Raw genomic sequence first — 16,744 nt, forward strand, 5'->3', positions numbered from 1 at the left:
GTGAGACCTCTACCACTTGCTGTTACTGCTTCTGCTGCTTGTCACTGCCCACTCTGCCGATTCCCTGATGTGTCCTTGGTCTGGTCCAGTCCTATAGTGCCATGGCCACCTACCCCAGCTATTAGTAATCAGAGCTCAAGGATTTGCTGGGTGGGAGGCACCTTCATGCTGCTGCATCTCTAGGCTTGGAAGAACTTGACTTTTTTAAGCTGTGCAAAATTGTAGATTTTAAACATTATTTTTATGTTTATAAATTTTCACAGTTTCAAGAAATTATGGGAGGGTCAGACAAGGGGGGGAGTCAATAATTATATAATAACAGTAGATGATGAGATTCAAAAGTTAAAGTGTTATAACCATTAAAACATAGACTGACATCATCACGGCAAACTATATGACATAAATATCCTTAAATCAAACTCTAATAGTGTTCTCAAGCTGTTTTTTTGTTACGTTGCCTATCTGTACATTTTTGATTATCCATAAAAATATTTTCCATCCGTTTGTGGGTGGGTGGTGAAAATGATGTTTATCTAACTCTTCCAAGCATATGCTTCATCCACTGTGCTACCTTTAGTTGCAATGCCGTGTTCTGAGGTTCCACTGCCCGTCTTAGGGCTTGTCTTCACCGACTGTGTTGCACCAGAGCAGCTGCACTGCTGTAGTGTTTAGTGAAGATGCCACCTACGCTGACAGGACAGCTTCTCCCATCAATATAGGTGCACTACCTCCACGGGGCCAAGTCTACACCACGGTGCTACATCAGTGAAGCTGTGCCACTGTAACACATCTGGTGAAGACGCATTCTCCGGTTGGCATAATTACTCCAACTCTGCAAGAGGTGGAAGCTCTGTTGGTGGGAGGGTGTCTGATAGTGCTGGCGTAGACAGCACTGAGGTCACTGTAACTTGCATCACTCAGAGGAGTGTCTTTTTCACACCTCTGACCAACTTAAGTTACATCCACATAAGCAGTAGTGTAGACCAGTTATGTTGACAGGAGAGGCCCTCCCATCACATAGCGCTGTCTACACCAGAGGTTAGGTCAATATAACTATATTGCTCAGGGGTGTGGATTTCTCCCCCTGCCCCGAGTGACATAGTTATACTGACATAAGTTTGCAGCATAGACCAGGGCTTAGTGAGTTCAGTTTTAGTGATTTGGCTGGGTCGAGGGGCAGGCTCAGGACAGTTGCCTTTTCTTTGTGTTGGCTTTCACACCACGTCCAAGGCTCAGCCCTTAGACTAGTTTGTGATATCAGCTCTAGTGCTCCCTGAGAAGAGACAAGGCCTCTCCCCTTTGAGCCTAGTCAGCTCTGTCTTTACACACAGGAGGAGAAGGGACCAAAGGGCATTTAGGAATAACAACAGCCCCAGCAGCTGGCGGGAGTACCCATCCTCTTCCTCCCCGCGGCTGTCTCAGCTTGTGGGTGCCCAGCCTGAGGCAAGGGAAAGGGACCTGAGCGACGCTCCCCCGCGGAAAGCCCGGCCCCTTTAAGGTGCATCCAGGGGGGCGGGCAGGCCCCACCGTTTGCAAATTCCCGCCTGCCAGCCAGGCAGGCCTCTGCTCCCCGGAGCCGCCGGGCCGAGAGCCGCGTAGCGAAGCAGGGGGGCTGCAGGGGCGCATCCGCCTTCCCCCCACTGACTGCTGGGAGCTGAGCCCACGGGGCGCGGCCCGGCCCCGCACACGCTGAAGGGGTTTGGCGGGGACCAAGCAGCGAGTTCCCCGGCGCCAGCCCCCAGCAGCGGGGCCCTGGCCGGCGGCTCCGCCCGCTCTCCGCGCAGCGCCTCGGCGGCGGGCTTGGGAAGGGGCCGGGGACTAGCAGCGGGGCTGGGCCGCAGCGTCCGGCGGACACAGGTAACAGCGGCTCCGGCTGGGGCGCGGCTGCCCGGGCCGCGGGGATGTGCCCTGGCCGGGTCTCGCTGTGGGCGCAGCTGCCGAGGCCTGCAGGGAGCGCGGCCCGAGCGGAGCTTTGCTCTCCGGCTGCCCCCCGCGGAGCGGGCCCCGCCGGGCTCCCTCAGGCCGGCGGCAGAGCGGGCCCGAGGCCCGCGGTCACAGTCGGTGGGGCCGGGGCTGGTACAGCAGAGCTCGGCCCTGCCCAGGCAGACACGGGAGTTTCCCTAGCCCCGAAGCGGCGCCGCTGCGGGCCTGGAGCGAAAGGCGGGAAGAGGTGGGGGTGGGTGACAGTGTGGTTTGGGCACCTCGCCTTCCTTTGCTTTCCTAGCAGGGAGCCGGCTGTCCCAAGGGCTGGGTGCATGGGCGGGCTGGTTAGAAGAAAAGCTCAGTGGGAACCAAACTGTAGCCAGGGGGATGGTGGCAGAGGGTAAGTGTGCTCCAGGTTAGTCCTGACCAGTTAATTATTGGTGGGGATTGAAATCAGACCCTTGAGCGTGGCAGGGAGAGTGAATCTTCTTAGGAGAAGATTTTGCCAGAAAAAAACAAGTTTTAAATGTAATCTCTTGTCCCATCTCCAGACATGGCCCCTTAGCAGTTGCAATCTATGATCAGAATCAGTCAATGTACATAGATATATACACACTGCATTTAGCACAGTTTTCAGAGTAGCAGCTGTGTTAGTCTGTATTCGCAAAAAGAAAAGGAGGACTTGTGGCACCTTAGAGACTAACCAATTTATTTGAGCATAAGCTTTCGTGAGCATGCATCCGATGAAGTGAGCTGTAGCTCACGAAAGCTTATGCTCAAATAAATTGGTTAGTCTCTAAGGTGCCACAAGTCCTCCTTTTCTTTTAGCACAGTGTGGCTTTGATCCTGACTGGGATTTTGGAGTGCTCTCACAACTTACATATAACATAAAATCCATTTTCACTTCTTTTGGTACAAGTTTGCATATATTTGGGGGCTTCACCCCCCACTAATGTGGAAGAACATATGGCAAGTACATGGTGTGACAACCCAGATGTTTAACAAAAGTGCAGTTACAGTAATGTGAGGGAGCCTTTGCTTGACTTGGGAATAACTTTCTCTAATGGCTATGAGGTACTGAAAAATCACTAACTTGTTTAATAGCATCTAATATTTTAATAGAGCCTAATGAAGCCCTGCCCACTCTGTCACAGGACCGCTGCTGGGACCATTTTTGTGAAAGAGGGTTCAGTCTCTTTCACATAAAATGGTCCCAGCAGCGGTCCTGTGACAGGGTGGGCAGGGCTTCATTAGGTTCTATTAAAATATTAGATGCTGTTAAACATATTAGGTACTGAAAAATCACTCATAACCATTGTAGAAAGTTGTTCCCAAGTCAAGCAAAGGCGTGCGGCACCTCATAGAATGGGGTCCTGGTTTATGAATAGGTTCCTCAAGTGCTATAGTAATGCTACTAATATGCCCTAAATTATTAGTCCTAATGAGGACTATGGCTATGCCAAATTTCACACTTCAGCTGTTGTAGTTTTTTGTCTGCATTTAAAAAAATAAATTAACAAAGATAATGAAAGTGGGGTTTTTTTCCCCTTCACTCACTGAAACAGGTAAAATAATTGTGCTCAAACTTTCCAAAAATTCATTTTGGGGTAGAGAACAAAACATAGAAATTTCAGTCTAAAAGATTAATGCAAACGTGTGGAAATTTAGGGTTATAACACTGTTTTTCATCCTTACCTAAGATCATAAATCTATTTTCCCCTAAGATTATCAAAAGGTAACTACTGTTTTTCCCCCCTGTTTGGAAACTATATTCTTGGAATGATTTTCTGTGAATCTTCTGCAAAAGCATATGAGTCAGCAGTGTGCCGTTGTTGCCAAGAAGGCCAATGGCATTTTGGGATGTATAAGTAGGGGCATTGCCAGCAGATCGAGGGACGTGATCATTCTCCTCTATTCGACATTGGTGAGGCCTCATCTGGAGTACTGTGTCCAGTTTTGGGCCCCACACTACAAGAAGGATGTGGACAAATTGGAAAGAGTCCAGCGGAGGGCAACAAAAATGATTAGGGGGCTGGAGCACATGACTTATGAGGAGAGGCTGAGGGAACTGGGATTATTTAGTCTGCAGAAGAGAAGAATGAGGGGGGATTTGATAGCTGCTTTCAACTACCTGAAAGGGGGTTCCAAAGAGGATGGATCTAGACTGTTCTCAGTGGTATAAGGTGACAACAAGGAGCAATGGTCTCAAGTTGCAGTGGGGGAGATTTAGGTTGGATATTAGGAAAAATCTTTTTCACTAGGAGCGTGGTGAAGCACTGGAATGGGTTACCTAGGGAGGTGGTGGAATCTCCTTCCTTAGAGGTTTTTAAGGTCAGGCTTGACAAATCCCTGGCTGGGATGATTTAGTTGGGGATTGGTCTTGCTTTGAGCAGGGGGTTGGACTAGATGACCTCCTGAGGTCCCTTCCAACCCTGATATTCTATGATTCTAAGGGATTGTTCTTGCTAGTGACTGCTCTTCTAGTGGAGGATGAATAAATATATTGCAGCAGGAAAGAGTATTTCTCTTGAAAATGCTTCAGTAATATTAAGGTCTGGTTAGGAGAAGCAGCATTTTCTCATCTGCTGGCTCTGTGGTCTGAGCACAAGGTGAATTCAGGAACTCTTGACTTTTATTCCTGGTTTTACTACTTTCTCTGGTATTGAGCAAGTCATTTCTGTCAAGAACTATCCCTAATAAATGTAGCCTCTGGCATCTCTCTGCTCTTGTTAAATAGCATGGGCTGGAAGTTAATTATGACCTTAAAATATTGTATTTGAGTAATGGAAGGAAGAAACCATAAGAAAGTTAGTAGTTTAACAAATTGTAAAAAGAGAGTTACATATAGAGTATTGCACTTGAATTTCCGTTGCTAATTTTCAGTGTAACATGCTGCCTATTTATAATGGGGAACTAAATATGAAAAATACAGATTATGAATAGTCAATTTACCTATCCTGCTATATGAGAAAAAAGAACGTTTCACATAAAGATACAATAAATCCTTATGGTTGCAAAAGGAACTATATCATTATTACAAGGAGAAAAGGTGCTGATCTTAGTAGTCACTACTATAAATATGCTGTTTGCTGACCAATTTTTTCAGTACTAATTGAATCTCTTTATTTCAGGGTATGCTATGACTGGTTTCAGACTGCCCGTCACTGCCTTTAGGAAACTAAATGTCTGGTTTGGAGTCTGGGAGAAATTCCCGTCTAATAAACTCAGTGTGTCCTGGAGGAGATATATATACTCTAGTCACCAATCCAGTATAATAAACTACAGAAAACACTTCAGCATTTCTCTTGTGAAACATGATGTATTTTTAAGACAACCTTCACAGTGCATTTCAGTGCCTTGTTTACGACTTAAAAGTGACAAAAGTTCTAGAAAGAAAAAACAACCCCTGCAAGAGGAGGAGGAGGAGAAGGAGGAGGATGAAGAGAGACGTGATTCAGAAGATGAATTTGAAAATGACCCCAATATAGTGAAAGATTACAAGGATCTTGACAAAGTAGTCCAGTCTTTTCGTTATGATATAATAATGAAAGCTGGTCTAGATATTGCAAGAAAGTAAGTATGAAAGATTTATAAAGCTTACCAATAAAGAAATTGTCATATAGCAAACAGTTAAATGTTCTTTTGATGTCCTTTTACTTGCTGCAGTAACTTAGTGAAGAAGAATTTTTTTTAACTTAATCAGAAGTCCATATTTGTCTTTGGAGGTGTATTGTTACTTTGTCTCTTGGGATTTGTTTTTTTTCCCAGAATTCTGCTACTTATCGCTGTCTGAAATACTAAGACTGCTTAAAGAGACAGTGATAATTTTAATCAATCTCTAGCATTTATGCTTTTAACTGTTGACTTAGAAACAAAGAGCTTAAGAATAGGAAAGCTGCTACTAGTTGGTGGAAGAATTTAAAAAAAAATAGCCTAGATTGACTAGAAGAAAGAGTCTAACCTAATTCTACATTAAATACAAACCTGCCACACCTACCTTCACCAGGTATACATAAACCTTTATTAACAAGTCCATCACAATGTATAACTTATGCAACCTGCAGAGGATTTAAGAAGCCTGTTAGTTACAATACATTAGTATGACTTGAAGCTGATATCCAAAGACAACCTTCTTAAGTTTAAAATGACTGATGGCATACAAAAGGGGTGTTATCTGTTATAAACACTCTTAAACCGCCCTTGTACCTGTGGTACAGAAGAGTTATGAATGCTTTGTGCACACATTCTCCTTCTGGATCACACTTTGCAGGTGAACTGTGTTTTTGCCTGTCTGTTAGGAAACAATTGCACTTGTTTACTGTGCGCTGTAAACACAGCCCTATAAAGCAAACTTTTTATTTTTTTTTTATTTTAGCAAAGTGGAAGATGCATTCTATAATGGTGAACTCAGGCTGAATGGAGAGAAATTGTGGAAGAAAAGCAGAACTGTAAGGCTTTTTAAAAAAACACCTCAAATTAATATCATACAAGATCATAACTAAGGCTGACATTTTCTTTTCCCTCCTACTCTGATAGCACCCATGCAGGCATTATAAGAGGCTATACAACAATGAGTTATCCTGCATGTAACATGTGAGCTGTTATACCTGGGGTTAAAAGATAACACGATGTAAAAAATGGCGACTTTATGTAAGAAGACAAAATATCCAGGTTTCATTAAGTTTCTAAGTATATCTAGTTTAACTGGGGGATGGATGATTCAAAACAAGTTACTGTATGTCTACTTCTCCATCCTGACGGAGGTAGTAGAAGTAGTTCTGTAAGCTGAGGAGTACAGCTTCTTTTCCCCTTCCCCCCTGAAGACTTTGCCAGAGATATGGGGGAGGAGGGTACTTGTAGCTGCATTAAACAGGCTTATTGATTCTTAATTAACCCCCACAAATGTTTTTTTTGGTTGTTGTTGCAAAAAGAAAAGGAGTACTTGTGGCACCGTAGAGACTAACCACAAGTACTCCTTTTTTTGTTGTTGTAATTCCTGCAGCCTATCCACTGTTAAGGTTGCATGGGTTAGTGTAGCCACTTAGAGAAAAATATTATTTTAAGTAGGAGATTATCCATACATTTATCATTAATTCCTACTTATACTTCAGCCCTTCTTAAGAATTTCACTGACACTTTCCCCCAGTATTAAATAACTCCTATCTGCTTTCTTATTAGGAAGCACCAGTCATCAGTTAAAGGAATTGTTCCTGTTCAAATTCTCTTTCAGGATATCATTCTTTATAAGCCCCAGTCTCTGAATGTTCTTATTTGTGGCAACTGTACCCTCTCTGTTTTGAAGTCCTTAAAGATCCACTTCTGCCTCACTACCTGTAGTGAATCTTTTTTTTGGTTGCTCCCTTTCCTTAACCTTTTGTCTAGTTGTCTTTCTGTCCTTGCAATATGAGCTATTTGGTGCAGGGACTAATGCATTTTGAATGCCTGGAAAGTATCTATCATATAATGGTAGCGTTATAAAGATGGCATCTCTATGGCATCTCCTTGTATCTCCTATAGCCTATGTCTTGCTTTTTTGACACGTTTTGTCTCTATAAGTCATCAACAGAACCATCATAACTTTTTCCTCACTTGCAACACTTCATTTGTAGTTTCTACAGACTTGGTATTATGGTCTTGCAGTAAAAAGACTATAGTTAAGGTTGCATCATAGTTTTCTGTTGTACAGGGTCTGTACTTCAGTGTCTCACCGGTGTTTTTTTTGCAAGCATGCCTGGTTTGCTCTGGGGATGAAATGGGTTTGTGCCGTGAAGGAGTCTTCTGACTGTAGCAGCCCTGTCTCATTTGTTGCAGAAGTTGGGAGGTTGTAGCGAATAAGGCAGGGGACTAAAGGAAGAGAAAGGATGGTCTTGTGTTTAGGGCAGTTGAATACCATCCTTGAGGCTCAGGGTATGTCCACACTATAGTGGCTACAATAGCAGAGGTATGGTGACGCAGCTGTAGCGTATACTTCCTGTATTGATGGAAGGGGGTTTTCTGTTGATGTAGGTAATCCACTTCTCTGAGAGGCGGTAGCTAGGTCAATGGAATAATTCTTCCATCAATTGAGCTGATTCTACAGTGGGGATTAGGTCAACCTACCTGCCATGCAGGTGTGAAATTTTTCAGGCTTGAGTGATGTAGTTAGGCTGATTTAAGTTTTAGGTGTAGACTGGCCTTAGTCCCTGCCTCTGTGACCAAGTTCTTATGTGACACTGGACAAATCATTTACATCAAAGTTTTCACAGGTAGTCACTTCTGCATGTAATCAAATCCTATATTATCATGTATACACACAAGGGAGCCTAATTAAAGTTGCATGGCCAGCGTTCATTCCGGCATTTCCTAACTCGAGCGTGCTTGACTCTGCAACCTTTTAATCCCTAACTTTTTATTTCCTTTTTTCATGGTTTAATTTTACTGATGAGAGCAACTTTAATATTAAACTACATTTTTTGTTTGAGTCTATTATCAAGAGTTATGATGTTCTAATTTGAATACACAGACTCTGCTTGAAATCAGTCATCTTGCAAAACAAAAATCCCAATATGCAATTTGTATCCAGAGTCCTTTGGTAGAGATTTTTGCATGCAAAAATCTTTTTTTAAAATAAACTGTCCTAGAACAGACATGGTATTACTTTAATTAAGAGTGAAGCAGGTATAATATTCATGTACTCCAATGCAAGCCTATGGTGCTTTGCATATATACTTTAGTTACATTAGATAAAATTACCTTTCTGAAGTGTCTGCTATCTGTTGGACTGCTAGGGTTTTTTCTATTAACATGTAGTTCTTAAATTTTGAATAAATTAAAACTTAATCAGTGATTTTTGTAGTTTTCCTTGAATTAAGTTTTTATATTTGGTTATTCAAGTGACATTAGAATAATAAACTATCTAAACTTTAATATCACATTAGAAACCACATACCAAGGACCAAACCCTACAGTCTCTTCCTTGGGTAAGCGCTCTATAGAAGTCAATGGGAAGCTTGCCTGAGTGAAGAGTTCCAAATTTGTCCTTGTATGCTTAGCAGCCCATAAGCAGGTAGGGGTTTCTAAAACTGAAAACTTTCTGCCCTCTGGTTCTCTCACCAGTGTTAGATCTCTGAAAAATGTATATTTGCTTGTAGTCGGAAGGGGATGTCTGACTGCAGCTGAACAACCTGGCAACCACTCCGTATCCAGTTATACAGGAGTTGAAATATAAAGATCTGTGGTTCAACCAAAATGTACTACTTTTAGTTAATGTACTTCCCAACAAGTCAATGTAGTTATCATGCAGTGTAAAGCGTTGGATGTAAAAAATTGCTGGAATCACCAAGTATAATGTGAAGAAGTCATCTTCCAGTAACACTTGCCTTTGTTAAGGTTTAACGGTTCTTCTGCTTGAAGTCAAATAGGAATTTGGATTAATACTTCATTATTAAGTTACCTAGAATATAAAACAATGTCTGCTAAAGTTGATTCTGGGCGGGCTTATTACCAGACCCACAAGCTCACTGGTTGAAGTTGAGGTAGTTCTTTATGATTCTGCTTACCTCTCTGCCTCATTTTCCTCCATCTGTAAAATGGAGAAACAATATACCTAATAGTGGTATTGTTAGATTTAACTTAATTTCACATTATCATTTTGTACAAGTTATACAAAATGTTTGAGTATTAAGACTTTTCTCATACATGTAGTGAATTTGGGGAGGATTACACATTAAAACCAAAATCTAGACTTTCATTTGCATGATGGGAGTTGTCCCATAGTGGTAGCCTACTAGAGGCTGGCATATAAAAAAATGCAAAAACCTGTTGGGGCTCTATTTCTCCTTAATATGGCAATGGTACTGCTGCTTGGTTATTTACTGAACCATAAGCACACATATAATGCTTTAGTCAAATAAGACAAGACTCTGCTCCTAGAAGCCTATCCTGTTGGTTAGACGCGACATAGAGAGGTGGAGAAGCAACAGCAGTCACAGGCTGGTATAAGGAAAGATTATAGTTATATTGTTTGAAGTCATGAGATTATGTTATGCAACATTCACACTAGCTGCTGTATATTTTTTGGGGGGTGGGAGTAGGCACAGAAGATTGGAGGGGGGGTGTAGCCTTGGAAGGCTAACTGAAAGTAGTGGATTTTGAAGGAGGGAGACTGGGCAGAGAGGGAAGTTGCGTAATACATAGAAGCTTGAGGGCTAATCCAAGTATAGGGTAAGAGTGGAATGAGGACATAAAGAGAGCAAGGAGGCTTGCAGAGTTGGGGACTAGAAAGGCCTACATGGAAATAGTGGGAGAAGAGATGGAATTAGGGGCTGAATTTTGAAGGCAGTAATAAGAAGTTGGACTCTCATTCAATTGCATTTACAATACATAAAAACTAAAAAACAAAAACAATTAGTTGGAAATAACACAGCCAGGGTGGAGCCGTGGTGAGATTCACAGGGATTCATTCCTCATCACTCACTTGCAGGCCTGGATTAGAGGAACATGGCTGCTATACTGTAGACATGACTTATACAGCCATTCTAACAACTTCCCTATAAGATAACAAGAATAATCCGTGTGGAAGGAGGAGGAAGACAATTAAATTGCACATAAACTTTAGGGTTATTTTCCTCAAAAGAATGTTAATTATCTCTCTCTGTCTCTATTTTCAGGTCAAAGTTGGTGACACACTGGATCTGATAGTAGGGGAGGATAAAGAAACAGAAACTGCTGTAGTTATGCGTGTTGTCTTAAAAAAAGCATCAGAAAAGACTGAAAGTGAAAAATACAAAGTGGTTTTGCGGCGCTGGAAAAATTTAAAAGTGCCCAAGCAGGATGTATTTAAGTGACAAGGATTTGCATATGGCAGCATGAGACTTCTTGTGGAAAACCATTTCATTTGTTGCTAAATAGGAATTTTGGTTAAACAAAATTCTTGGATCCTTTTTAAGCTTGTGATAATGTTACCTCCTTGCCATATGCACCATTCATATCTTGTGATAGTCTGTCAGTTTACTCTGTTCTATTCATTTTTGTTTCATGGTAATTTGGAAAAAGCTTTATTTCCAGACAGTTTCCCTAAAGAAGATATATAATGGTTGGGTAAAGGCTAGATAGAGCTCAACTGCTTGGCAGTGTCTCTGATTTTGTTAATCATAATGACTATGTTGAAACTAAGGCTGGTCTCATAACAAGTGGAAGAATGTTTCTGGCTGTGAGACTACTTAACTCAGTTTTCTAATCTTGTACCTCAGGGGTGTCACTCTAGGATGAACCTTTCTCAAATCTAAAAACCCAAAGGAGGGAGACAGGATGACTTAAAAGCTTTCTCCCGCCTATGGTCACTGATTTGAATCTGATTCAGTTGATAGTGACAGAGTCACTACCATCTGATTCTTGTCAGTTGCCTCTGTGAAATGTGTTGGTGGTCATGTTCATATACTACTGGCCAGTTTGGCTATTTTAGAGTGACCAGGAGAATGGCTGAGGGAGACACTCCCGTCATGATTGTGAGGCATATTGGAAGATCAGGAAGAGGGAGCTTACGCTACTATCATTTTATACCCTTTAGTAGCTGTGCAGAACATGAGTGGAAGATTTCAGACTCATGCCCTCAGTTAATTGAATGTTAAATAGAGAGTACTTAATGCGTAAACTGGGAGTTAGTTGTACAGGTCTTGGAGGAACATTGTAGAAGGATGACAATAAAATGGAAAAAACATGCTAAAAATCTCATGTCCATCTTTCTTTCTTAGCACAAATGCTTAGTAAGAAATGCTTCATTTAATGACAGTTGTACATAATCATAGATATGCTGTTGCTATTATGAGAATGATCTTCTATTTAATATTTTAAGTGAAAAAACAAGTAAAAAGGAAGTTTTCTTATCCTTAAAGGTTGGGGCAAATCTCTCATTCCTTTGTCAATGATGTGAAGACTGCAGGATCTGGCCCTCCTGATTCAAATTCTTCATTAACACAGGAGTGAGAGTGCACTGGATGGCAGTAGCATCACTGTAACGGAACAGAGCGTACGAACTAGAGTAATTTATCATATCTTTTTCTAAAAGGAAATAATCTGACTTAAATAACTAGGTTATTGTGTAGTTATATATTTTCTCCTTTTCTTTCAATAAACTGCAGAGCCACACTGGCATAGTATTTTTAGCAAATTTCCTGCGTCTGGTGTTACTTAGTAGAAATGGGAAAGGAGATAGGATAAATGAGCCAGTGCAGCACTAGTTGCTCCATTCTGCAACTTGTCAAAATAGTTGCTCCAAAGTGCTATTCCACTGCAGCAATCTTTAGAAGTGAATAGGAGCCAGATATTTAAAGGTATTGTGGTGCTTAAAGATGAACATCGCTGCTTCTGAAAATCCCACTAGACTCTAAGGTGCCTAATCCAACTCAACTATTTTTTTAAAAATTCCACTCGGGGCTTCCCTGCATTTTGAGGTGCCTAAACAACTTTAAGAATCTGCTCTTAAATGACTGTGAGGCCTGAGAAACCTCTCCCACAAGACTCCCAGCGGCAGAAATATAAGGAAGCACTTGATGTCTATATTAGAAGCAGTTGGAGGGACCTGCTCTAAGGCCTTGTCTACACTACAATTTTGTTGACAAAAGGCAGCTTTTGTGGGCAAAACAGTGGAGGTGTGCACACTACCATGCTCCTCCCATTGACAAAACTTGCCTGCTTGGCCGACAAAAGAAAACAACCTCGATGAGAGGCGTAGAACTTCCTGTGGCAAAGTTAGATCGACGAAAGTGTGTGTTATATCGCTGTAACTGGCCTCGGGGAGGTATCCCACAATGCCCACTGTGCCTGCTCTGCTCACTGTTTTGAACTCTGCTGCCCTGCATCCAGCTATAGATGCATGCGCCCCTCCCCCGGGCTGAGCAAGCCGGTTCTGGCAGCAAATGCCCTCCTGCTTGGACTAAAAGGGAGGGGGTGGATCTACTTGGGCTGTGGGGAGAGGAGGCTGTGGGAGAACTCACGTAATCTTGCTCTCCCCAGCACTAGGTCTGCAGTGGCAGACAGGCAGGGTGGGCTGCTACTACAGGGAAGGGGGAGACTCATGCTGAGCCAGGGGCTGATTCAGGGTTTTCCCTGCCCATGTACTGGTCTCTGCTGAGCTAGGGGAACAGGGGCGGACACCAGCTGTCTGTGCAACAGCTTCTGCCTCAGGATTGGTTGTTTCTAGCTGCTGTCTGAACTCCCTCTCTCCCAACCCACACACAGTCTCTCTCTTATACTGCCCCAAAACACAAGCTGGCTCTTTCACTCTCATTCTCTCTAACTGCTGCAGAACAAGGAGCACAGTGGGGACACGCAACAGTGGAGTAATTACAGCGGTGGCTGTATGTCGGCATAACTTGCATCAACAAAACTCTGTGGTGTAGACAAGGCCTAAGTGTGCAAACTCCACTCACAAGCAACCAAACATGGAAGACAGATGTGTGCCTGATGCACAAACAGTAATTAAATGTCCAAGATAAAACACAATGAAAAATGAGATGCATCGATTTTTCAAAGAACCTGTGACATGGAAGAATGTGCTGTCAAAACTACTTTGCATAACCTAACGAGCAATGCGGATCATGACTGACATAAGAGACAGACCAAGGTGTTCAAAAGCAATTAGTAATATGGGGGGGGCTGACTTTCAGAAAGTCCAGATCACCCACCCTTTGGAAATCAGGCCTCTATTAAGGTGTCAAATTGGGTAGTAGTCAGAATCAATAATTTTGAAAATCTTGGCTTAAAAGCTGTTAAAGCATAATTTAGAACTAAAATGGATACTTTGGAACAGTGACATAAAGATATTGAAACTGTGTGAAAAGAACTTCTGGGAACAGGAGGAAGAAATTCTTTGAGTAGATAGTGCACTGGATCCCACTCAGGGGATCAAAACTAAAACACAGGGCATAACCCTGTTCTGGCCATCACATAGCCACCTCTGACAGATACCTGAAAGGTTTTTGTCTCTCACTTTTGTGCCAATTAAGTCTGAGTTAATGAACTGATACACTCCTTTGGAAGGGCAAGGACAAAAGGGAGTTTTGAAGAATTGTCCCTGATCACCTTAAAGAGAAGGAAGCTCAGCAGAATCACCAAAGCACTGTACCAGACCAATATAAAACACCTGTGCGTAGACAGTTTTCCATTCAAGTTTAACAGAAAATGGCTATTGTGTTGTCATGGAAATTTCTGCAGCAAATGTCAATTTTTGCAAGTTTTCAGGTTTTGGCAGGCAACATGTTTGGGTTTTTGTGTGTCTGGTTTTCAGCAAACAAAGAACAAAATGTTGGAATGTCCTGAAGGTTTTCTACCAAAACATTTCACCTATCAACTGCATTTTTTTCAGTTTTGGTTTGTGAAAATTGAAAAGGTTTTTAGATTAAAATTTAAACATTTCCACAGAAAAAAGTTTGACTAAAACAAATTTAAGTTTTATCCAAATTTTTCACAGGGAAAAAAAATCATTCCCCAGCCATTCTACTTTTTGGGGATCCCTTTTATAAGCTCTGCTTCTCTAATGACAATCAAGATTTCCCTTTCAGAATGATTACTAAAGGAGAAAAAAAGAAAAGGAGTACTTGTGGCACCTTAAAGACTAACCAATTTATTTGAGCATAAGCTTTTGTGAGCTACAGCATCCGATGAAGTGAGCTGTAGCTTACGCTCAAATAAATGGGTTAGTCTCTAAGGTGCCACAAGTCCTCCTGTTCTTTTTGCGAATACAGACTAACACGGCTGCTACTCTAAAGAAGAAAAATTGCTACATGAACCATGGTCACATTGTGTGATAGGGCAGGAAATGGGACAAGTAGAAGTTCTGTCCATGCAGCAGCAGGTCAAGTCTCAAAGGACCAGGAAGACACCTTTGGAAGAGAGCATATTGCTCTGAATAAGGAAGATGCATGAAAAGAGTGTGAAGTGGGAGTCTATATCCTGGCAACCAGGTGAGGTAAAGCTAGAAAAATCAAATCCTTGGAGTATGATGGAACTCGCTTTATCTTTTTTAGTTACAGATTATTTGCATTTGGGTTGCTGATCTAGACATGGTAATCCAGGGACAGCCCTCTGTAGGGAGAGGGAACTAATTATATGCTTACTGACAGCTACTCAGAATAGGAGTTGTATAATCCATGGACAAACATGACGACTAACATTTTACTATTAGAATAATTTGTTTTAATAAAAAATTAAGAAGACTCTCACTGATAATGATAGGTTTATTTGAATGGGTCTTGTGGGGTGAGAGAAACAAAACGAAGTTTATGAAAGCACTGTAGGGCAGATTTGCTGTGGCTAGGTAATGAAAGCACACCTTATGTGCCAAGGTGGGAGAGGCAGTAGACAGCTGATTCACAACTGAAATGTGTCTGTAGAATCAGTGTCCATGGACAGGCAGTAGTGCCCAACATGAAGAAAAGATTCCCAGGAATGGATGATAATCACGTGGGCGCACGGAGTTAGGGAGGGAGCAAAAACAGGGTCCAGATTTGCAGTAAAAGCACCCAAAACATACTTCTTAATATCTTTGGAATACGGATGGAAAAAGTTTATACTTGCATTAGCAGCCAACTGAATAGTGGTAAGAATGAAAACAACTGACTTGGAAAAAGAAACTTACAGCATCCAAACAATACATCATTTGTGTCAATAGCGATCCCCAAATTTCAGTGACTTACTCTTAAAGTCAGAGGCTTGAACTAGCCTCAATTTTTTTCTTAGATTTCAAGATCTTCAGTGCAGTGATGTCTTCATGTGTTTGTAAAGTACTGAGCACTAGAGTACCCTGATCCTGACTGGGGCCTCTGGGCACCACTGGTACAAAAATATTACACAATAGTAAAACAAGATTTGGCTGAATTTAAAAGAAATGCGTTCAGAAATAAAATTGATGTACAAAGTATCTTAACTTGAAGATAGAAAAATAGAACTGCATCTGAACATTGTTCCTAAGATGAGAAAGTACTTTTTTATTCGTAATAACACAAAATTATGACAAAATGCTCAGGGCTACATCTTACTCTTAATAGTAATCAAATGTAATCCTTTCAAATAGGAAGTATTTTTCTCTCTTAAAGACATGCTACTTGCATTTCCCTGCTAATACAGTTGCCAGATTCCCTGGATAACTGCAAGAACTTCTAAGCAGTAGTTTCATTTTCCCCTTCAAATTTCAGAAAAGTATATATTTTAAACCCTTGCACAGTTCCTTAGTTAAGTGTTTCATTTGTGTGAAATTGATGAGACACCAAAAAAAAAAAAAAGTTCTACATTAATTTTGTAGCAGGCTTGCAGTCCTTTTTTTACTGTTGGAAAAATTCTGACAGTCACACTGGAAAATATAGAGTCATTGAATACTATGCTGTTTCCTTTAGAATCACTGTAGGAGGGAGTTGTTCAATACTTACCAAAAGTGTTATGTTAAAATTATAATGAGCAGATACTTAGACTTTTGACATTCATCCCAACAGGATTTACTGAAGTAAAACAATTTATAGCTAATAAGAAGTCAGTGTGTGTGTGGTTACATATGTTCTGAATGTTTTCATTTAATATCTGGGAATCTCTCCGGATAGCCTAAGTTTGAAATCATTAAGTGTTTGTCCTTTTAAAATAACATTCTAAAAGGGAGATGACATTAGAGCAGTTGCAGCTAATCAAGATGCCCTCACTTGTGTATTCAGTCTGACTGGTTAATGTTACTCTAGATCTTAGTAACAGACCTTAGAAAAGTTAACTAATAGAAACTTACAGTTTGTGTCTGTTCATAGCCAATCATGAGCCAGCATTTCTTTTGTAACAATATATACGTTTCATTATGTAACCA

The 16,744-nt window shown here is 41.4% G+C and overlaps 1 protein-coding gene across 2 annotated transcripts; it reads left to right on the forward strand.

Annotated features, from left to right (window-relative positions):
* The first annotated feature begins 1,359 nt into the window (after window positions 1–1,359).
* MTRES1 (mitochondrial transcription rescue factor 1) lies at window positions 1,360–11,629 on the forward strand. 2 transcript variants are annotated; one of them, XM_048844881.2, is made up of 4 exons: window positions 1,360–1,498; window positions 5,055–5,496; window positions 6,299–6,371; window positions 10,572–11,629. In XM_048844881.2, exons 2-4 carry the CDS (start codon window positions 5,063–5,065, stop codon window positions 10,746–10,748), a joined length of 684 nt encoding a protein of 227 aa, XP_048700838.1. In that variant the 5' UTR covers window positions 1,360–1,498; window positions 5,055–5,062; the 3' UTR covers window positions 10,749–11,629. The 2 variants fall into 2 exon arrangements, with proteins under 2 accessions (XP_048700838.1, XP_048700837.1); XM_048844880.2 differs by lacking the exon at window positions 1,360–1,498 and adding an exon at window positions 1,527–1,857.
* Window positions 11,630–16,744: the final 5,115 nt, after the last annotated feature.

Source organism: Caretta caretta, chromosome 3 (assembly GCF_965140235.1).
Source record: "Caretta caretta isolate rCarCar2 chromosome 3, rCarCar1.hap1, whole genome shotgun sequence".
Taxonomy (NCBI): domain Eukaryota; kingdom Metazoa; phylum Chordata; order Testudines; family Cheloniidae; genus Caretta; species Caretta caretta.